Source organism: Dermacentor variabilis, chromosome 6, assembly GCF_050947875.1.
Source record: "Dermacentor variabilis isolate Ectoservices chromosome 6, ASM5094787v1, whole genome shotgun sequence".
In the NCBI taxonomy this organism is placed as follows: domain Eukaryota; kingdom Metazoa; phylum Arthropoda; class Arachnida; order Ixodida; family Ixodidae; genus Dermacentor; species Dermacentor variabilis.
The window spans coordinates 40,082,205-40,105,623 of NC_134573.1; the positions used below are offsets into that span (position 1 = coordinate 40,082,205).

Below are 23,419 nucleotides of genomic sequence, written 5' to 3' on the forward strand. Positions count from 1 at the left end.
CCTTTTTAATACCAAGCGCAACCGTGGCTTCTTCACTGCACCTTGTAAGGAATGTTCACGCAGAATCGCATTGTCCTCTTCATCAGAGAAGAGGCGTGGCATTTGCGTCCCTCCAAAGGAAAATCATCCGGATGTGCAGTTTAGGAATATGAGGGCGGTGTACAACAGCACTGAGTAACACGGAAAAAAAGCCAAAACAAAAAAAAGTTAGTTTGACAGGTACGGCTTCATCCGTACCCCGGTGACTGGAGCTACTGTCACTGCCAGGAATGACCTCGTAACTCGCGTCGCTCAGGCGGCGGATCACACTGTACGACCCAAAGTACCGTCTTGGCAGTTTTTTTTGGAAAGTCCACAATGGCGTATGGGTATCCAGGCCCATACTTTGTCGCCGGGTGTGTAGAAAACAGACCTGTGTTAAATATCGTATCGTTCTGCACCTTGGTCTTGCTGAAGGCAGATACACGAGTTTTCATCAAGGTGCACTGAAGAAGTCGCGACTGCGCTCAGAATTAAAGAGGGGACCTGCCACTGTGCTTCCTGAATAGTGCTCTACACCCCCTGTTTGACATTGCGACAATATTCATTCCGAATGGATTATGGCAATCAAGGGGTCATGCAGGAATTTCATGAAGTCAACAAACAATCGTGCAGAAAGCATCAACGGGAAGCTTAAGACCATTGTCAACAAGCATAGCTCCCTTGAAAACTGAATTTTTCTTTTTTCAATTGTGCACTCTACGAGAAAGGAGGTCATGCACAAGGCAGCAACCATGCTGCAGAAACACTTGCAACATCGAGCAATGCTGAGGCATATGACCTTCACTGTGCCCTTTTGAAGCCATGAGAAGCATGTAGAGCAGCAGCTTCATCTGGCAAGTAAAGCAAGTGTGGAAGGTGATGGTGGCCAAATGACAAGCCACACTGTGAGTGACTGCTCCTGTGGTTTCAGCAATGCAATGCTTCTGCCCCGTCATCGCATCTTTGCAGCCACAAAATTGTGGCCTAAACAAGTGCTACCAAAACCTGTACCATGATGAGTGGTCTGCAAAACTAGTCAGAAAATGATAAGGCACATTCACCAATGACCATATCGAAGCAAAGGTTGCGCAAGTAGACAGGCAGCAAGATAAGAATCTCGTCAAGCTACCAGAAATGCAGAAAGGCATGTGTTCTCACTCAAAAACTTGCCAGCATAGCATCCGATAGCTCTGTGGCAAAATTTTTTAAAAGAACAGTGCTGTTGCTGGACCTCCTTTTCCGTTGGATGAATAATAATGTGGAGCCAACGAAAAAGTCCGAATTCTGAGGGCACAGGCATGAGCCATTCTGAGGAGGACTGTTGATGAATATGGGCTCAATAATCAGTCACCTGAAGGTAACGAAGCTGCTGTGAACAGAAGCATTGCTGGTAGCTCAGTTTCTGATGGAAGTGGTTCAATCCCTTGTAAACTTGACGGACTCAACAATTTGCTCATGGAGAATCACTGCTGCCCTGTCGCTATAAGCAAAGCGGACTAAGCCAATATCCAGTTTTTTTTTAGTGCAACCCAGATGACAATGCTGCTTAGAGAGCAGAAAATGATGACGCTCATTGAAATGATGACGTTCCAATGGCCGATGACTGCTGCTGTCATACCCGATTCCAAGGTCAAAGCAGCTGTAACTTCATCTGCTCTTGGCTTAAGGAATATAAAAGTGGCACCAGCAACGCGGAAGTGTTGCGAGGCCAAAAGCCCACACATTGACTATAGTCGGGTAGCCTGACAGCGAAAACTTGGCCCCAAGGAGAAAGCTCTTTTTAAGCCTCTCTCATATGTGAAAAAAGAACAAGAATTTAGGCCTGGCTTCTGGTTGAGAACGCCCTGACACCTACAGTTCAAGGGAAGCAGCTCAACGAAAGTGATATTGAACAAGGATCCGAACATGTGCACTGTGGCATTCTGGATGAAAATGATATGAACGCTGGGCACAACTACTTTTCAGAATATGCTTGGTTGGCAGTGAAAGGTGTGATGAAATGTAAACAAAAATTGCAGCAGTGGGAATGCAACACGTGCAAGACTGATCATAGCACACACATGACTCCATCCTGTGCGATTGGTGTTGTGATATCACTTGCCGTGTATGTATCCCAGCAAGCAGCCAAGAGATAAACTTTGGCAATGTAGTGGTTGTGCATAAGACACCGTTTTCAAGTTTGGCGTGCATGTGCCAAGAGTTCAATAAAAACATTCTGTTAAGTGTGTCCACCTTCCTTGCAGATGTGCACATGCGTGGAAAGAACTGTTGCAATGGGGAAGTTTTGCATTCACTCAAGTTCATTTTTGAAATTTTAATTCCATTACTATTGATTAGCGAAATACACCCGCTTAAATTCTAGGCACGTATCCTTGTTCATTTGTGGGTTTATCACGTTTTTTTTTACTGTCTGAATTGGCCTGACATTCTGCAAAAGAAATTGCAATGAATGAATCATGTGGTTTTACGTTAAATTTTAAGTGCAAGAAAAATTTAGTGGCTCTTTGTGCGAAGAAAAAGTTCCATAGCAGACTAAGTCATCGAAGAAGTAGCAGTCTTCATACCAGAGTAAGTAGACTTAGCAAGAAACCTTGAACTAATCAAATACATACTGGCTGCAAGGAAACACATTAACCCTTGAATGAGGAGTTGCCTACGGGCAACACACCAGAACAAATTTATTTTTCCTTGCCAAGTTTTGGTATTGAGGGTGAAGTTTTTAGCTAATGTCTTCAGCCAATGCTGACTGACAGGCAGCAGGTGCGATTTGTCGGTTTTTAGCAGGAACAATACAAAAAAAAGAAGTTTGGCGCAAGACTTGCTTTCTTTTGACAGCATGGTCAGAGAAGACATATCAATGCAAGATCTCTGCCTGAAGTAGTGTTACACACATGAAAACTGCCTGTACAAATTCCAAAACAAAGCCATAGGTGGGTGAAGCCCACTTCTAGTTTGCTGCCCGACTTCCACTCTATTGCTGGGGAAAAAGGAATTAAATTATGGGGTTTTACGTGCCAAAACCACGATTTAGTTATTAGGCATGCAGTAGTGGGAGGCTCTGCAATATTTTGGATTACTTGGAGTTCTTTAATGTGCACCTGAATTTAAGTACATGAGTGCTTTCGCATTTTGCCCCCATCGAAATGCAGCCGCCGTGGCTGGGATTCGATCCTGCGACCTTGTGTTTAGCAGTCCAACACCACAGCCACTAAGCAACCATGGTGGATCCTATTGCTGGAAAAGGCCCTGCAAAATAATTTTTTCCTTTCCTTGATTATGCTTATTGACGTTTTTTGCACATTTGGAAAGAAAATATGCATTTTTTTTTTCAGGTGTTTACACCTGCTGTCATTAAAGGGTTAATGGCCATATGACTCAATTCAATGCGTTTATTTTAAGAAACGCTTGCCATGTTCACTTGGCTATCATCTGTCCAACTTAGTGCATTTGATTAGTGTTTTAAGAACTCGCCCCTTTTGTTGCTCTTCTGATTGAGAATATAGTTACAGGGAATTTGCTAATGTACCATATTTGTGTGCATTCTGATAAACGCTGGATTAGCCCTTGCGCATCATTTTTGGTCAGTCCATTGTCTCACCTGCAGAAAAGCAGACAAGTAAGCGCACTGATAACAAAGCCTATTTTTCTTTCCACATTTTAATGCCAGCAAGCATCATGCCTGCCACCCAGGCACAAAAAGAGAGTGGTTAGTTGAGAAAAATTTCGTGATGGGCACTTTTAGTGCTCGATTGCCAATGCACAATGCGAAGAGGCGGTGAGGGTGATGGGCTGGGAGAGAAAAACAGTAGGAATAAAAAGCAGCCAAGCAGATGCCCTGTGCTACAGCACAAGGGGTCCTGAACTGAGGTCTCCACCCACGACTGAGGGCTTTCGGCGGGGAGCAACCCAGTGCTATTCTGTACCATTAAAGTTTTTCTCTTGTTGAAGTTTCAATCCATAGGCTCATAGATAATAGTGGCTACAGGTTGATAATAGAGCAGGCATACTGCACACAAAAGGACGCACAGCGGTTGTCTATTCTGCCGGCAAACTAACGCTGGTGCTATTCCGCCAGTAGTTGTGCTGGCAAAGTATCGCCCCCACGAAGAGAAAGAGAAACAAATTTACGGTATAACGAGGTCGTTAAATTAGCTCGTCGCTGGTGCAAAGGGTGGTGCCCAATTGCTTGCCATGACCGTTTCGGCCAAGTTATTTACTTCTGCCCAAATCTAGTAGTCAGTCGTTGACAGAAGCAATTCCCATGTCTCATGGGAGGGAGTTGGCAGAATTGACTGCGGAACAGGGTTTCCCTCACATTCCCAAATAACGCGATTTTGGGTAACCTTCATGCAGTTGCAATGTTCGCAGTTTGGTTGGATTTCATCCGGGTAGATTTTGGATAGCCGATGGGGGATGGGGATAGAATCAGTTTGGATTTGTCTCCAGATCATAGCCTGTTCTCTTTTTAGTTCTGTATGTGGGTTTGCCTACGTTTTGCGATTCTCTCTAATAAGCAGCACTTTCATTATATGTTGTAATCTCTTCCTGCGGAAAGTCCAGGGTTGAGGGGGTCCATTTCCTTGTTCATTATACCTCGGTCTGCCGCCCGATCCCCTGGACTCCCCGCGTGAGCAAGTGCCCATATAAGTTGTATCTTGTTACATTTTATACTTTTTTTTTAGAATGTTGGCCGCGATCAGCCCAGTACAGCCCATCATGAAATTTGCAAGTGCTCAAGATTTAGTTGCCTGGGCTGAGAAGGCCAGCCGCAGCCCCTGCCCAAAAATATGCTGGCCGGGATATCCGACAAAAGAAGAAAGGCCAGGAGCTGTATTCTGCAACAATTCGGTTTCAGAAGAATTCGCTTTGTAAGCAGAGATTGGTCGCCGCTTGGGTGATGCCATCACCTCGGGGCTCGCACACAAATTATGTTGGCGCCACAAACATATCAATCATGCGGAAACCGAATTTGTTGTCTGCTACGAAGCGAAGTGGCGCAAGGTGCTTCGGTGTGATCCAAAGGTGCCGTGTGCAGAGCCTGTGCATGGGCAAGATCAGTGTTCAGAGCAAAATGGTATGGGCAAGCTTATAATAGGGGTGGGCCTTAAAATTTGCATGTGGGCCAGCCTAAATTTCAACCTAAAATTTGGGGGGCTGATACTTTAACTCCAGGCGAGTTTCTGCACGCCATGCTAACGTACGACGTACCACCTAGCGGCATAAATGAGTAAATGGCCGTAAACAAAATACGTTAAATCATTCGCCGCCAGTATGTCACACAAACGTTTCATAATGAAAGGCAAACCTCATCAACGTAGTCAACAAATTATTTGCAGGAATTGCAACCAAGAAGCATTCCTAATTTGCTATAATTTCGCTTGGTTTGTGACGTTCACTTTCAGAAAAAAAAAAAAAACTGTGCGCCGATTGGCCTCTGTCCTTCCTCTCATTTTCATTACGTCGGCGGACCGCCCAAATGTGACGCCACCGCCAAACTGAATTCCTCGGAAACTGCATCGTTCCAGAACACGGCTAACGGGCAGAAAAAACTTGTACGCACCTTTCAAGACCACCCAACCGTAGAGTATGTTGACGCTGCTAGACAGGCGACAGACTGTTACACCATATGCGCGGTGACTAGCCACGGTGAACTGATTACCGCAGCCACAATGAAAACAGCCTCTGCCTTTTGGAGACAGAAGCCCCCTTCGCGCCCCCGCGGGAATGCGTCGGCGTATAACTCAGGTGGTGACGCACAGCCACCACGGGAAGAAACTGCCGGTAACTTTCGCCTTGCCCACTCTGCTGGTTGCAGGCAAAGAAAGGCTCAATAATTTTTTGCCGGCAAAATAAGCGCGGCGTATGAAATAACACTCGGGCTATGAAGCTACATGCGCCACGCGAAACCGTTAGGAATGACGCAGGGGGCGGAAACAGAATGTCAAAATTTCGGTGGCAAATCGAAAAAAAAAAATTCAACACACGGGCCAATGCAAAATTTGACTGCTCAAACAAGCGCAATGCCTGCGCGCTTTGCATGAACGACGGGTTTGCGTTTGGGACACTTAAGCTTGTAATCTTAGTTTCAAACATCACTTACAGCGCGTACATAGACAGGGACCAAAAGAACAACGATGACAAGCGCCGACTTCCAACGGGCTAGTTGGAATACCAACTAGCCCGTACCCAAACCCTGCTTCAGTGAAATCTTAGGTTGTAACAACAAGAACCACAATATCACTGTAGGCGGTGGACAAACAGCCTTCGGAAGATAAGTGTAATGTACGAAAATTGGTTAAATAACGCAAAGCACATATGAGTACAAGCATGCTTTTCGCCGGACGCAAGACCCTAAGTTTCAAAAAGACAACACGAGAAGAAACACTCACGCTGGCTCATTTCGCTGCAGACCGACGACGTCTATTCATAAAAACAGAGAATGTTGCAGGGCACACAGCCAAAACAACGAATTTTGTGAGGCACACGAAACTCAACAGAATTCGGAGCTGACAACACGCACCCATGCACTTTTAAATTCTGCCACCGTTGTTAGACGCGTCTTGTCACGTGATCGTTACGTTGGCACTCGCGCTGTTACGATTGGGTGAATTGGTTCACCGTTCTCTCGCTTCTTGTGAGAGCCGTGTTTTCAGTTGAAAAATTTATGTAAGCGCTGTATTTGTAGTAACTATGGGGCATTCACATTAACAGTTTGTTATAAAAAATATAATTTACTTTTAGCGCCTGTTGATGTACAGGGTGCTGCATATGTTCGATAAAAAGAAATGTTTTGCGCTAACCGATGCACTATTCTTCCTCAAACTTTGTAGAGAGATCGCATTTGGGAGATTGCGTCGTTTAGCTTACAATAGTTCATTGCCTGGTTTTGAACAAAAACGTGCGATTTTTTTTTTTCACGGGGATGCTAGCTGCCATCGCTACTTAGATACATCTAGTAACGTTGGCTAACTGCTACAGTGTGCTCGTTTAAGAGGAAGCTTTAGCTCGGGGGCTCCTATCTAAATACATGTAAAAGGAGAATTCGTTTTTCTCGGCAACCACCGCACCGAATTTGACGAGGTTTGTTGCATTTAAAAGAAAAACTCAAAATCTAGTGACTGTTGGTTTCGAATTTTTGAGTTAGGTTGTCAATTTTTTATTAAAAAGTACCGAAATGTGAGTAAAAGTCATGTTTTTCCGACCGTCGAATTTACAACTGAATATGTCGGAAAAGAAGGCCAAAACGGAAAAACTAAAACCAACAGTCACTAGATCAATCTTAGAGGACAAATTTAAGACCGCTGGTGGCATCATACGTGATGCATGTGATTGGTAAAACTAATTTTCCTAAAGCATGTAGCAACAAACAAACGAAGGCCTCAAAGACACTCTATCATGTGCTGCCACCTCACAGAATAAACTAAAACTATTCTTCGTATTGTATGGCCTTTGAAATTGCTGTCAAAATTTCCGCCTATCGTTTAACAACGGGAATCTCGGAAGCTGTACACGCGGAACGGTACACTTTTTGTGTTGTTTTCGTGAGGACTACTTTTTGCCGTCTGGGAAATAGCATTGTCCAGGCAAGAAAACACGTGTTTTGTGTTGCGGTGTCGTACCTGTAGGATTTCGCCATGACATTTGTGTACGCGAGTGGCAGTGTCGAGGTTGTGCAGTGTTCATTTAGGAACGCTAGAGCATTGTACGCACCAGCAGGTAGCGTAATATATGTGACAGCAGCCGGTATGCCGGATCGAAAGCACATGGGAAGGCCATGTGAACGACGTCCTGAGTCGGGAGCTCGTGGTCTGATTGAAACCGCTGGCGAGCAAAAATGGAATGTGAGAAGGATGAAGAAATTGCTTGCGTTTCGTGATGTCTCTAAACTAAATGATCCGCATAATTTCGATGTGGCTGAAACTTGCGAGTCCATGAAAAAGCTGTGGCGTGTGCAGTTATTCTGTCGATAGGGAAATAATATTGGCGCACTCAGGTAAGGTGCTCTTGCACGAAATACTGAGCACTCACCACCGCACAGTTGTATGTAAGCATAACTAAAGAACTGCCCGTGAGAAACCCGCGTTGTTCAACATTCTGCGCAGTGTGTTTTTGCAACTGTTATAGCTTGATTTGTTTCGATTTCTGCAAGCTTTAGAAACTTAGAGGTACACTAGTGTGAACGCTGCCGCACGGAATATGTAAGGGTGATTTGCAATAAGAAGCTGCCTGCGCGCGTTCGGAGTACTTTTATTCCTCAAGTGACTTTGCCTAAATATGCAATGGGTGCAGCTGCGTACACATTTTGCCACATATTGTCGCGCTCACTGCGAGTCGCAACGCGAGCGTCTGTTTTTTGTTTCTTTTCTTTTTCTATGAGGGCGCAGGCACGGCGCGTGGCTGCGCCAACGCGCGCGCGCACACGAACACACACACAAATAAAAACTGAAGAGCGATGATAATAGTGTTATATGACAACGGCACTGTACGCACCGTGTTTACAAGGGAAGTTGCACTTTTTTTTGTTAGAATAATTTACTAGTGTATGCCGTATCGCAACTCGTATTGAGCGCAATAGTGCATTTAACCTGCGTAGGCGTAATAAAGAAGCTTTCCGCATTACTAATGGCATTTGCTTGCGTGTAGATTATTACACATCGAGGTTTTATGTACCTGCGCTAGCGCGTACGTGACTAATTTTACAGCCTTACCTGCTCGGCTAGCTGAAGAAGGCGTCGAGTGGTGTGTGATCATTTGCAAGTTTGTTTCAATTTTTTTTTTTCATATAATTTTTGTTTGCTTGTTTTGGCTGCATGTTGAGTATTTGATCACGCTGACGAGAGCAGAGGCCAAAGTGCTAAACGAATTTCTCTGAAGGCAGCGTGTCCAAGCACGCCTCATACATTCTTTAAAACTGCAAGGTCAAACAAATTGCTGCATGTGTAGGTCTCAGGATATAGGGAGCTTTCCTTGCATATCGGGGTAACTGTGCAAAAGGGAATCTAGTAATTTCAATAAGGTGCCAGCTAACACTTGTGTGCTAGTTTAGCATGGCGGTTAAGTGTCACTTTTTTTGCTGCTAATGTCCTGCCAAGTGTTTCGTGTGTCCTTCTCGAGAGGCAATCCTTTCCAAATGAATATAGTCTTTCATTGAATATGTAGCAACTACAAAGCAGAGGTGCCTTGGCAAGAGATACATTTTGAAGGGAGGAGTCGAAGAGCAACAGTGCACAAATGCAGGATAATCAGACAGCTGGAAGATGCAGCGAGGTGGAAACCGCACTGTGTGTTAGTATCACACCTGCTTTGTAGAGTCTCACAGTAGTAGGGTTACAAAGCCCTGCAATGCACTATGCATGACTGCAGAAAATTTGTAGCCAGTGCGGATTGAAAAATGCACCATTTCTTGTCTTGCTCACCCCATTTGAAATGTGCCGAGTGCCTGATGTGCTTGTAAAGGTTACCATGGAGAGGGACGCCCCAATGAGGCTATGGCATGTCGCAGCAAACAAACGTGGGTGCCATAAAACTATTGTGCTGCGAGCAAGCGCATGAAGAAACCTGACTTTGAACACAGCCGTGTGAGCATACATGGCATGGGAAAAAATGTGTACCTGAAGTAAGGGTAAAAAGTAATATCATAGTAAGAGACATACTACGGATGTCACCGATTTGAGATATGAAATGCATAGGCGTGTGTATACTCGAAGTATGCTATTTTATGTAGGATGTCAATAATTCGACAAAAACAAACCATACAGGATTAGCATTCGCAATGTTTAGATGTCGTGTGGGGTCAGTATGCTGTGAGAATTAGGTCGAGCTATTCAGAAGTTGCAGCGTTATTGATTTTAAAACAGAGCTTTTATTCGTAGTGGTGATGAGCCAAAAGACAAGCTGCAACACAATTAGCGAGTACCAACAGGTGAAGATGTAGCCTCGTGCACCAGCGACAGGCAATGGACAGTCTTCCCAACGGTCATGGTGGGGTGTGTCATTGCAAGGTAATCAAGTAGGCGTTATTCATGCTGCAAATGGCTTGAATAGTCATCGTAGAAGATATCATTTGGCACGTGGAAATAACCTGGAAAAGGAAATGATGTAAACAATACAGGTATTGCATATACAGCGGTCAGTAGTGTGCATGTACAAGAGTCAGGATAGTTTTATTTCTGTACACAGCACATGTAGCAGGCATCCAAAAGGAGCGTGTATGGCACTGGACTGTCGCGCACAATATCTAACCTATGTTTCTCCAAGCTTGCCATCATCAATTTCTGCATTTCTGTACAGATTCAGCGAAAAGAAAGAATGCAAGTTTGGGCATGTCGGTATGCCAGTGTAACATTTTAGGGCACACAAAACACACAGTGTGACAGTTGTGTGCCTGTGTCCCTGCATCTTGTGTGTGGTGCAATGTCCAAAAGGTGAAATGAATGTACAGGACCACGAGATGTTTAGAGTGGCATGTGGGAGCATATGTTTTCTTAGGGGCAAACATTAATGTAACAAAAGACAATCTGTAGCAAATTGTACCCAGGAAAAAGACAATGAATGCTTTTGAAGCAAACTTTGAGCAGTGCAAAGAAAACGAGAAGAAAGACAAGGAACAGGAAGAAACAAAATCATGAACTAACTCTCACCAGAGTCCTACTGAACAATAAATGTACATTTCACGACCAGCCAAGTGCAGTTAAAAAGAGACAGAAGAAAGGGAATTACAGGTGAAGTTAAACAGTAAGTAAAATCCTGTTCGATAACCCACAGTAGCCAACAGGGCATGTAAGTGAGGAGATAGAAAATTAGACAGACGAAGAGCACAAGCACAACTGCAACGGGTTTCTATCTCCACACACTTACACAGCACGGTTTTGCTTGTGGCAGTGTGAGCACAAAGTGATGCTACAGCCTCTTCTAAATGTCTGTTGATCTTACGAACTGTAACGGATGCCTTGTCACCATCAGCTGCTATGGCTTGTGGCAGTGAGGCTGTAAATGTGAAGATGGATGTGGTATGGTGCAGCCATAGGACAAAGTGATGCAGAGAATAAAGTAAATGTTCCCATACTGTGTTCCAAGTAACGATGTGCAGAAACACACATAAAGATGCGCATGGACATCAACATGCTGTGTTAGTTTGCAAGTACAGGTTCAAATTGTGTTTAAATCCATGCAAATTGCAGTTATTTGAAAGAGTTAAACAGCACGTTCCATTTCGAGAACATCCAGAAATAAAGGATGTCGCAACACTGCAGTTTGTACAATGTAACACAGTCTAACATAGCAATTGTTTGTGATGGTGTACGTCAAGTGATGATGTATACAACCTAACGCTGTGTAACACAGCAGTATGGCGTGATTAATGCATGCATTTAATTTCTCTGGATGCCTCGTTTACACTGTTACAGCAAATGTTATTGTCCATGTGTCACGTGCAAAGAGATGGTTGCCGAACAACATGTTTACGTTGTCATAGCAATTGTTAATAACCAGATTAATGTGATATGGTCAAGGCACATGTAATGCATGACACCATACATGTTGCAACGGTATTATTCAATAAACAGCGTTGTGTGAGTTGAACTATGTGTATGTATCTGAAATGTTTTAATCAGGACTACACCTCACACTGCTAGGTCAACACGTCTTATATGACCAAGGTACACCAGGAAGCACAAGCAGGGTGTTATTAAGAATGATGCAAGCCTCTTCCAGAGAAACAATAACATTAGAAAAAGAGAGAAAAAAAGAAAAGCAGGGAGGATGACTGGGTGGAGGTTTGCTTTACTGCCCTGCAGGGAAGAGGGGGATGGCAGCATGAAAGGAAAAAGTAAGAGGTACAGGTATGTTTCATTCGCACAGCAGTAGAGGGAGGGTGCCTATAACCATCCTTTTATTTCATGGTAACATTGTCCCATGATACCCTTATTAAGGGCTTGTGGCCTTCAGCTTGCAATGAATTTTCATTGTTGAACACATGACATTGCTGTTAATGTATGGGTGACACCTAGCAGGAGTATAGCAAACATACCCAATCACCTGTGTGTCGTGTGTCACACTCCAAGGCCACCTTTCGATATGAACGGCAAGCACGGTGGCACCTCCAAAGCAACCGATAAGGTAATTTTTGGGCTGCTGTGTTATCTGTAAAGAAGAAGTGTTGTGAGCAGACGGCATAAAGAACGGCAATTGTGTATACTTAACATGAATAAAGTAATGAGACTGACCAAAGCAAACTGGTGGGCTCCAACACATTTCTGTTGTGAAGTTACAAAGGATGTACGCAGACACAAGCAAGCAAAACAATAAAATGACATAAAAGAAAAATACCAAGCTAGCTCGAAAAACAATTTAAGTTGGCTGAAGCAATGAGAACTAGATGTATTACAAAGTAATCTTACATTTAAGCTCGCTTGCGGAAGTATGGTTGACAAGAATTGTTTTAAAATGCACCTGATAGAGTAGTCACGTTGACTGCGACACTGTTTTACTGTAGCGCTGCTGAAGTTAGAAGAAATATTTGAGAAAAAAAAATTTATTCATTTCTTCACTGGATGCACAAGTGTACTTGCATATGAGCACGTATAAAAGGCCCATAGAAAACGTGCCGAAGTGTCGCTGAGAGTATGCTGTCGTACGCGCAAGAGTTGTTTGCTACTTTCGTTGAAGAAAAGCTGAAAGCATGGGTACAGTCATACTTCTAGTCACCGTACGACCCCAATATATCGCTCACCCTCCTCGAGTCCGCGCACTTTCAGGTCTAAAAAGTGCTTCAAGCCGTCGCCCGCAACCCTACGAATCGGGCTACATTTAAAAACTAGTACTGGAAATTGCATGCAATATTTATTTGTACATGCTGTTGGCAACATGACATCTATATCGCTCGAACGTGTTATTGGCTCAAATGGCACGTTTCATGCGATTTTGTATATCATTAGCGCCCCAAATAAGTAACATTTTTTTGGTTGTGGCAAACGTGCAGGAAATCGTACGATCAATTATGGCGGTCGGCTGCTTTTCACGTCCTGCACCCGAGAGCAGTGGGAGGGCGGCCTTCCCGACGGCGCGTGCAAGTACCGACGGGCACTGATCCTAGAGGCACGGGCCGTGGGCCGTCGCCGCAGACTCCGTGACTAGCAGCGCCTTCACGACTTCTCCCTTGCTGTCAATAAAGATGTTTCTATCATCATCCCACCGCCTGTTCCTGTGGCATGTTCGGTTCATGAATTTTTATTGTTTACTGAGCGATAACGGGGAACATGTTTCTCTCCCCCGTCGGTTCATGAAGTAAGTACCTGAGATGTAGCCTTACCGCTGCTCTGGGGGTAGAAACCCCAGCACGCGGTAACTCATGAGGTTGTGGTACGCAGCAAGAAAATATAAACTGTAATAACAGCCATAGCCATAACGACATGAAAACAGCAACTTACGTGAGAAAACGTGCAGTCCGCTTCATGCCTCGCGCGTTCTTTGCGTCACACCAGGTGTATTCACTCGAACGAAGATAAAGAGAAACTGACGGAATGACGACAAATGGCGCACGCATTGCTCCGTACCAGCATGGTACGGCAGGAACGCGTGAAATGTAATAACCGACTTGAGGTACTGCAGTTGCGCACGGTGTACCATGCACTCGATGTACACCACTACGGCGCCATTGCTACACAAGACGTTGTTTAGTGTTGTTACTTTCAGCCGAATTGCCGTATGATATATTCAATGGAAATGATTGTTTAAAAAGGGTTTTCAGTCGCTTTAATGATAACATAAATAGTAAATTACATGTGCTGAGGTGCAAGCGTAGAAAACAAAAGGGCACCAAAGTAAGCGCGTCGATTACGTACATTGGCACGGAGCAATAGCAGACGACACCAAAGGGTGTGCTTGTTTGACATGTCCTTGTGCATAGCATGGGCCAAAGTAACGGCCCCGAGACGCAGTGTGGATTTATCTAAATGCTTTAGTTAGCTAACGCTCATTTGGTGTCAATTTTGTGCGTGCGCATAACTTAAGAATGTAATTTCAACGCACAAGAAATACGATGCTGCGCCTAGCATACTCTCAACAATCCCCGGAGCAGACGGCTTTAGCGCGGGCTTTCTTGACGCGAAAAAGAGCGGTCAGTTGTTGTTAGTGCTGCTGTACGTGAGAAAGTGGTCACTTCGTTGTGTGAAGTTGAGTTCGGCAGTTTCTCGCACGCTACAGTAAGCCATGGCACGGAAGCGTAGCCAGAAGTTCGGTAAGAAGAGAAAGCGCATACTTCTAAATATGCGCAAGTTTCGCTCCTTCGCTACGTCCTCGACGTCTGGTGCTGGGCAAATGGCAAGTTCACCAACGGAAAGCGTTGCTTCAGAAGTGCTATTTCGTGAGGATGATGACACTTCTCAGCAACTAGCACAGTCAGCACCTTTGCAAGTCTCCGCATCGTTGGCGAATGAAGACACACAAGACAAGGTCGGCGAAATACTGGAAGGGAGGCGGCTGGTCGACATCAACCATTTCATTGCCTCTTGCCAGGCACTGTCGAGGCACGAGCCTTTCGATTGCTCCTTTGCGGACATGCAGTTTATGAAGGAGCGCCGGCAAGGGCTGATCAGCGCGTTCACCTTCAAATGCAGAATGTGCAACAGGGAAGACGTCATCACCACAGAGCCGCCCCCAAAGGAAAATCCGGCTAAGATGGACGCAAACACGGCAGCGACGTCGGGAGCTGTGGCCATTGGCGCCGGTTACACGAACCTCTCCGAACTTCTGGGCACGCTAAATGTTCCAACGATGTCATCAGCAACTTTCTCCAAGTGCCAGGACAAAGTCGCCGACACCATCGAGATAGCTGCATGGGACATGATGAAAGCGGCTGGCGTCGAGGAAGCACGCCTAGCCCGCGAGTGTGGAGACGTGGACGAGGACGGGGTACCGACGATCACAGTTGTTGCTGACGGCGCCTGGTCCAAGAGGTCATACAAGAACCACTACGATGCCTCATCCGGAGTAGTGAGTTTGCATTGCACTCATCGGATACCTCAATATATAATGCCGAATACAGGCCTCTGTGTTCATAGCTACGCATTTTAAACGCAAATTGTATGTATGTCAGAGCCCAGAGCACAGTAGCGTAATTTCTTTAAGATTTGCACAACAAGTGATCGCAGAGGGTATGCAGCGGTGCTTATATGTTTTGTAGTGGTGCCCGGAGTGGTATAAGCGTGTATCAGGGGCAGGAGAGCGGTTGGGGCCCCGACTGCTCCCGAACAAGTCGTCATGCGGAGACTTCTTGTATGACATTGTTCTAGCGAACGTGTTCGGTAATACTGCAGTATGAATGTGGGTTGTAGGTTTCAGTGAAAGTATGCATTCAGCAGCATTGGTAGCCATTGCCGTAAATTTATTTTTATTTTATTTATTTCCCGTTTACACCGGCTTGAACTGTATTAAGTACTTGCGATCGGAAAACATATAGTGATGCTTCGTCCCAAAAGAGTAGGCAGGCGTTGTGGCCCTCTCGGTGTCAGCTGTCAACTTGCGCCACTCTTGTTTCCTTTGTGTGTTTGTATGTTTCCATGGCTAATAATAGTAATAATAGTAATAGTAATAATGCCACACGAACTTGCAGTCATGTTGAACATTTGGGCTTCGTAAGAACATGAATGTAGGTGTGCAGGTGCGCAAAGCATACAAGAAATAATTAATGTAACCTCTGTACGAGCGAACTTTCCATATGTTGTGCAAATTTAGTCGGTGCCCTGAACCCAGCTTGAACCATCACAACGAGTAACTGTAATTTATTTGCTAAGAAAGAAAGTAAGATATTCTGAACAAGTTTGCGGTGAAAGATGAGCTAGAAGGTTCTGCGTTAAGTGAAATATAAGAACATCGAGTGGGAGAATAGTAGAAAATGAAGCAGGCGCACAGAAGGTCGGCGGGCTATTAAACGACGGTTCCAAAGAAGCGTGTAAACCGTCTTTTCTTTTTTTTTTCTTTTTGCTGTTCGCACTCTCCTTGAAGGCTTCAGCGGTGCAGCGTCTAATTGCGCACTTGTTTCGTATTCCAAGTCTTTTGTAGAATCAAAGTTATTGTAATGCGCATAACTCAGACAATGTTAACATATTTTCGATTAAGTGTTACTGACTGCAATATAATCGCAATGCACAATATTTAACGTGCAATTGATGCGACCTTTTCGGCGACGCATTCAAAAATTTGTTCGATTGCAAGCGCAAGGAACTGTGGTGGTCGCGAAAGTTCCTCTCTGTGACGAGAAGAGGGAAATTTAGGTCATGCCACTCGTGCCGGCCTTGGAACGACGACAGTAAAGCGCGTCGCACGAGTGAACAGCACTTGAACGTCAATATACTTGGTGACGTATGCGAATTAGGAGTAATTCCATCTTCCCCAATAGTGACTACAAACAAAAAAAACTCCGTCATTGCGCTGCATTAAAGCAATGTTGCGTAGTCGTGCTGTTCGACAAATCTTGTTGTATGAAAGAGAAAAAAGCATGAGAATCCCCTGCATCAATTTGTTAGGCAAAGAATTGAAAAAGATGAGAAGTGCAGTACTGGAAGCACATGCACCAATTCATTTCACCGCGGATCTGAGTGCACAGACATTAGGACGTTTTATGGGAGATCTGTCCTTCTATTACACGCAAGGCTTTACCTTTTAGTTATAGTATTCCCTGTGCACGTGCAACGTTCGACATAAGAAGGTATGGAATTCATTAAAGGGATAAAATTTGTCTGTTCCGCCAACAAGGAAGACGTGCACAGAAGTACCTTGCACTGCGGAAGAAAATGCGGTTAGCCGGTACACGCAGGCGTAATAGCGTCGTAAGAGTAGCTTGTACATGAATATGTCGCTTTTGCCAGTGATGTGACGTCCATGTATGAAAAATGTATATACACGCCCTGTAACATCAGTCTTCGTACATTATTCCCGTTGTTTCCCATTATGTAGGACAGCTAACTTCTCCCACTTGGTGTTTATTTTGCTCCCCACAATGTTTGACTTAGGTCGTAAAATAAGACAGCAATGACATCGCAAAAGCACTCTTAATAGGTCAGTTACGATTTTCACGTGCCTTTTACACCAACGGCGTTGCCAAGGGGATTCCTATGAGCAGGAAATTTTATCCTCTCAATGCACTGCACTTTGTCAGTGTGCACATTCCTATTTGCACCGGGACCGTTTATCATGTGTGTCCCTAAACTCAGGAGCCACAGCTAATCTGTTCACTTTTTATGCGGTTAAAATTACCTAAACGTCGGGGTTTTCGCGTGACAAGACCTCGATCTCACTATGACGCACAAACTATGAAGCATAGTTTCGACCGACTCCTGCTCTTTAATGTACAGCCAACGCACAATGCACGGGCCTTTCGTACATTTCACTCTCGGCGAAATACGGCCGCCTCTAAGCCACCACGGCGGGTACCATTTGTCAATTGACATGTCTCCCTTCTAAACGCGGCTACAACTCATCGAATTGTTCTACTATGGTGTCACTGTTACAGTACGGAAAGAGTTCACTCTAGACAGATGTACAGGATGAGGGGAATAATTTAGTGAAACCTGGAATATGCACGACCAGACACGTACCCAGGATTTTTTTTCGGGGGATGGGGGGCAACCCGGTGTAACCTTTCTGTGTAAATGAGGGGGGGGGAGGTACCTTTAGTAGTATAAATCTTAATAAGGCCCACCATTCGCCATAAAGACGCGCAAACCCGCAAAGCACAATTGAACTAAGGTGTATCTGACAGGAACGCCTATGAGCTACACTTCTCCTTTACTTGGCAAACAAGGAACCACGTCAAATGCACTCGAGCATGAAAGAAGTAACGGAAGAACACTGACAACAGCAAGTGAACAAGAGAAAGCGTAAAGGAAAGATTTCTAGTAGCGTTTTTCTAATAAACTCTGGAAGAATTGTAGAGAAATGTATATATTTCCGGATCAACCACAGTTCTTTTGGATGCCTCATTTACTGCTTTACCAATTAGAGTGCCAAAGCCGACTGGTGTTGTTACTTGGGAAGTTGGGTAACGATGCGCGGTCACGAGTCCCGTAAAACCGCGTAGAGCGCAGGACGCTGAGGTTCTAAACGTACTGCGGCCGCCACCGGAGGGTATAAAGCACCCAATCTAGCAAAGCAGTGAAGTGGCTACATCAGATGGCTCGACTAATAACTATAGAAGCATCATTTAAAACAGACGGCATTATTCTCCAGTTTCGGCGACGTTTTCTCAGCTTCCTTTTCCAATAAAAAGATGTTCATATCCATAAATATTTTCACACATAACAGGTAAATTTGTTCATTTTCGCTTTTTTTTTCCTGCTTGGTTGTTGCCTTGGCTCTCTCGCTTTTTTCCAGTTGGCGATTTCGTAGGAACAGTGCTGCACAATTACGGAAACGCCAGACGAGGTAACGGGTGACAGTCATATTGCTTATGAGTTTAACGGTCATTGCAGGCTGTGATATTGGAGGCTGGTTCGCGTTATGTTATTCTCCAACTTAACTAACCCATAGCGCGGTTACGTGGTTCTGAGGATCTTCCAGCGTCGCGGCGAGCAGTCACTCGAGGAAATGTTGTAGGAAAAGAAAAAGTTCAAGGCAACCGGCGTTTTTTCCGGCCATAACTCGTTGCACGAGCACACAGACCGGCTGAGAACGAACCAAATCGCTTTGTTGGTCCCTGGATCAGTCTAAACCAAGAAGGTTGAACTGACGAAGCAACAGCGATACGCGTGATCGTTGAATAGGTGATGGCAACTGAACGCATCTCGAGTTAATCGCGCGGGCACCGAACTGAGGAGAAAACTGGCCCAGGAGTTGCCAATAGCATACTGCCTACCAAAAGGAAAGGAAAAATTGACGACCATTCCACTATGTGAATATGGAATGGCAGCGGAAGCTGACGACAGCCAAAGCTCTCAAACGAAAAGCGAAGTACTACACCTTTGCCGTGGGTCGGCCCCAAGGTAGTACAAAGCCGGGCCATTACCTCCTGAACAGCTAATGGCCGGGCCGACCTGCGGCGGAGGTGACGTAGGCAGTCCCCATACGTGGGCCGATTCCCTAGATAGTGCAATGCCGGGCCGACCCGCGGCGGAGGTGAAGCAGGCGTTAAGCACTTCCCATACGTGGGCCCATCCGGATGATCTCGAAGGGCGCGTGTTCCCGGCCCACAGGGGTATGTGCGATTGAGCTTGTACTCTTTCTGCACTATCATCAGGATCAGCCCACATGATGATTTCTTCTGATGGCGGACGCTGGGAAAACTACGGAAGGTTAGTCGTACACAGCTTTCCTTGTAAAAGGCAGCGACATCTTGACCGCCGAATAGATTGATTTGTCGGCGCTCTAGGAATGTGTCTGAGAAGTGGTGGCGTGGGCAGGAAGGGGGGGGGATGCCGCTTAATGTGGGGTTGGGGGGGGGGGGGGGCTCGGGCCATCCTTTGGGCGTACACGTGCCTGTGCGCGACCGTTACTGAATGGTTGAGACTGTATACGGTGCTATGACGTGGACAAACATATGACACACTTGATCAGTGAATGAAATAGCTAATTCCTTATAATGAACTGTTGCACCATTTTAATACAAGAAAAATTGTGTGTGAATAGTAATGTAATTGTTCTTATTAAAGAAAGGTACTTGTTAGTGAAACTGAATACGTGTACCCTTTGTAACAGGAATGTGAAGAGCGTTTGGTATAAGCGTTTCTTACATTGTCGCACTGACTATGCGCTGGTTAATGTGACGGTGAGGGTGCGTAGTACCAACATCGAAATAAGTTACAAGCGAAACAAGTGAAAAATAATATATAAATGTCGACGTAACGTCGGGTTAATGAAAGACAATTGCAACGTTGCGTTTAGCACACTGTACAAGATTTTCTCAGAGTTGTTCTTTCCACTACGCCTCACTCCAGATCACACTATGCCCTCCATCAATGAATAGTTGATATAGTTTAAGTTTTCCTTAGCACACTAGCTGCTTGTCATCGGCAGAACGACCTGGATGTGCTCGTCATCACCATTAGTCAGCACGTGTACTTGCAGAGCGCGTCATTCACAACCTGCTTTTTCGTGAAAGCACAAGCCACGCAGAACGTGCATCGGTGAGCGTACGCATACAGCGTAAATTTTCGCAAAGTTGTTTACTTTTCACTTGCAAGATCTACAACTGCATATATGTTGAAAAACGAAGGGAACGTGCACATTTCCATAACGAGGTAGCTCAAATGACAAAGCTTTATCGCTATTAAAAGGACATTTCTCTAGACAGATTTCAAATACCATTTATTGTGCTGCTTCTTTTCGTGGTGCATCAGATTTTCCTTTCGTCTAACAAAAACAGTGATGATGTAAATGCATTACATCTAGGAAATGCGCATTTGTTGCATCAGTGTAACCTGCCCTGAATTCGTGCATAATTTCACGTCTCCCCATGGAGGATTGAAACGGAATGAGGCTGTTCTTATTTCTCCTTGCACAGTTTCCACCTATTGCACAACGTCATCTTGAAGAAATGTTGCTTTTATTTTCGGGTTGTAAGTCGATAGTAACTGCAGCCGCCAGAAACTGGCATGGTCATATTCGGTGGCGCCCCTATCCGTTGAGGGTACTCCGAAGAACTCGTTCATGCAAGCGGTTACCCATAATAAGGCACATTTTTTTTTTCATTTCCTGCACTTCCGGTCGCAGATGCGCAAATTGAAAGGATCGCTCGTTTTTCACACAATATAAAATGGTTGATAGTCACTACCCTTCCTTTTTTGCCCAGGCTGCCATCATCGGATTCCGAACGAAGAAGGTCCTTTTCGTAGGCGTGCGAAATAAATTTTGCACGTTTTGCGCAAGGGCAAAGGTCATTGGAGGACCGAGGGAGCACACTTGCTACCGAAATTGGCGTGGTAGCTCGACGAGCATGGAGCGCGACATAATTGTCGAAGGCTTTCGTCGCAGCCTGGACATCCACGGCCTAAAATACACTAGGCTGATAGCCGACGGTGACTCTAGCACTTACAAGTGCGTACTAGAAGCAGCACCGTATGGCCACCACATTGTGCAGAAGGTGGAATGCCGCAATCATGTCCTGCGGAACTACTCAGGCTGCATCAGAGACATTGCCCAGAGAAAAAGACCGCAAAGGCTGCCATCCTCCCAAAAGGTGCTCCTGCTTCAGGCAGCAGTGCGGCTGCGCAGTGGCGTCGCCTCTGCAATAAGATACCGCAGTTCGCAGGACGGCCCTCTGCATCAGAAAATTAGACAACTCGAGGCCGACATAAGAAACGGACCAAGCCACGTGTTCGGCGAGCACCAGAACTGTGCGACTTACTTCTGTTCCGGCCCAAAAAATGACGAATTTAACCGAGTTCCCGAGTTGCGGTCCACGGGCGTGTATGAAGAAATACTCGTAGCAATGAATCGAGTGGCTGACAACTCGTTCAGCCTGATACACGACGTGGACAACAATGCCGCGGAACACTTCAACTCGGTGGTTGCAAAGTTTGTCGGAGGCAAACGCGTAAACTTCTGCCAGAGGCGTTCGTACAACACAAGATGCCTCGGTGCGGCAGTATCGTTCAATGCTCGAGGAGGCTATCACCGTGTGCTACATAAGAGCATGTACAGAAGCAGCCCAGGGCGATGGACAAAAGCCCACGTAAAGAGCAAGGAAGCGCGACTGACCAGAACTCTTGGTCACAAAATCGCCGCAAGATCAAGGGCACGGAGTACCCACGGAGAGGACCCGCTGTCGCATAAAAATGCGAACGCGGATCATGATTACGGGCCGAACGCACAGAGACCCGACATGGCAGAAGAACGCTTCGCAGCGGCATGCGAGACCTTTCTGGAGACTCTCGAGCTGTCGCAAGCGCAACGAGAACAACTCGAACGAGACACGAGAGGACAGGCCGAGAGCCCAGTGTGGTTCCAGGAGCGAAGGAAGCGCCTGACCGCTTCTTCTTTCGGCAGGGTATGCAAAATGAGAGAGCATACCAGCTGCGAGAAGACCGTGCGCGCGCTCTTGTATAGTTCTGTGGATACTGACGCAATGCGCTTCGGCCGACAACACGAAGCACTAGCCATTCAGGAGCTGGAGGAGCATCTGGGGGTCCAGGTGCAAAAGTGCGGTTTGTTTGTCCACCCTGCGCACTGCTACTTGGCTGCAAGCCCTGATGGCCTAGTAGGAAAGGACAAAGTTGTCGAAGTGAAGTGCCCGAAGTCAGCTAGCACCATGACCATCGCCGAAGCAATGGAGCAAAAAAAGCTACATTACATGACCATCGACAGAAGTGGCAACATTGCACTAAAACCCAGAAGCGATTATTGGTATCAAATCCAAGGGCAGCTCAATATAACTGAGAGACAAGCTTGCTTCTTCGTTGTGAGAACGGAGAAAAGTCTGTTTGTGCAGGAGATAGCAAGAGATGACAACTTCTGGAGTGACCACATGTTGCCGCTCTTGAGTAGGTTTTACCGGTTTTGCCTTGTGCCAGAACTGGTTGACCCACGGGTACCGCGCAGCCTGCCCGTACGAGAGCCCTCGTATATTTGTGAGGCACAAAAGCGGCAATTGAAGAAGCAAGCGACTGGCACATAGATGGACGCAAATGAGTTCGGTGTAGAGGCGAGGGAGGAGCAGGACGTAATACACTACATAGTGTATATATGCTCGACAGGTGCGGAGAACTTCAAGGGCACTATGACGAGTGTGAGCAAGCACGATGACTGCAGCAAGCGAAAGTCACATAGGCAACGCCGCGTGGGATGTCCCTGTACGCATCCAGTATTACAATTACATAAATGCCCACCAGTATGAACAGCGTGGAGCGATGTTTGGGGCATGCCAGTGACATTCGTGGTGTGCTGAAGTTTCAGTGCTGCTAAATGTGCAGTGGACATCTGTTCTCCGAAGCTTTGTTCTTCAACTATTGGTGTTGTGGGTGGTGCGAGTGCGCATAAACATGCCTAATTTGTGAGACGACTCAAGACAGCAAGTCCGCTCGTCTACTGGATTGTTTCTGTCCCCCAGCAGAGTGTAAGGTATGCGGCGTTTGGCCAGTACTGCGGCGTAAGTTCCTGTACTCCGACGAGAGTTCTTGTTCAGCTACTGGTGTTGTGATGTGTATGGTGCGAGTGCCCATAAACATGCCTAATTTGTGAGACGACTCAAGACAGCAAGTCCGCTCGTCTTCTGGATTGTTTCTGTCCCCCTGCAGACTCGTAAGGTATGCGGCGTAAGTTCCTGTACTCCGACGAGAGTTCTTGTTCAGCTACTGGTGTTGTGTTGTGCATGGTGCGAGTGCGCATAAACATGCCTAACTTGTGAGCCGACTCAAGACCGCAAGTCCGCTCGTCTTCTGGATTGTTACTGTCCCCCTGCAGACTGTAA

At 45.7% G+C, this 23,419-nt stretch overlaps 1 protein-coding gene and 2 long non-coding RNA genes across 4 annotated transcripts in view; 1 reads left to right on the top strand and 2 right to left on the bottom strand.

Moving 5' to 3' along the window:
• Nucleotides 1-6,591, bottom strand: part of LOC142584744 (kinesin-like protein KIFC1) — a 141,196-nt gene extending 134,605 nt beyond the window's left edge. Inside the window, exon 1 of one of the 2 annotated variants that reach the window (XM_075694972.1) lies at nt 6,411-6,591. In XM_075694972.1, coding sequence (XP_075551087.1) covers nt 6,411-6,420 — 10 coding nt within the window. In that variant the 5' untranslated portion in view covers nt 6,421-6,591. Of the gene's footprint in view, nt 1-5,581; nt 5,845-6,410 lie in introns of those variants that run through there. The other variant, XM_075694973.1, reaches the window with a different exon arrangement.
• Nucleotides 6,592-7,595: 1,004 nt separating this feature from the next.
• On the top strand, nt 7,596-13,208 carry LOC142584746 (uncharacterized). The gene is made up of 2 exons (XR_012828930.1): nt 7,596-7,862; nt 13,001-13,208. It is a non-coding gene; the product is annotated as an uncharacterized LOC142584746 (long non-coding RNA).
• LOC142584745 (uncharacterized) lies at nt 9,861-13,697 on the bottom strand. The gene is made up of 3 exons (XR_012828929.1): nt 13,449-13,697; nt 12,050-12,162; nt 9,861-10,102 (listed from the first exon to the last, which is right to left on the bottom strand). It is a non-coding gene; the product is annotated as an uncharacterized LOC142584745 (long non-coding RNA).
• Between the last annotated feature and the right edge of the window lie 9,722 nt (nt 13,698-23,419).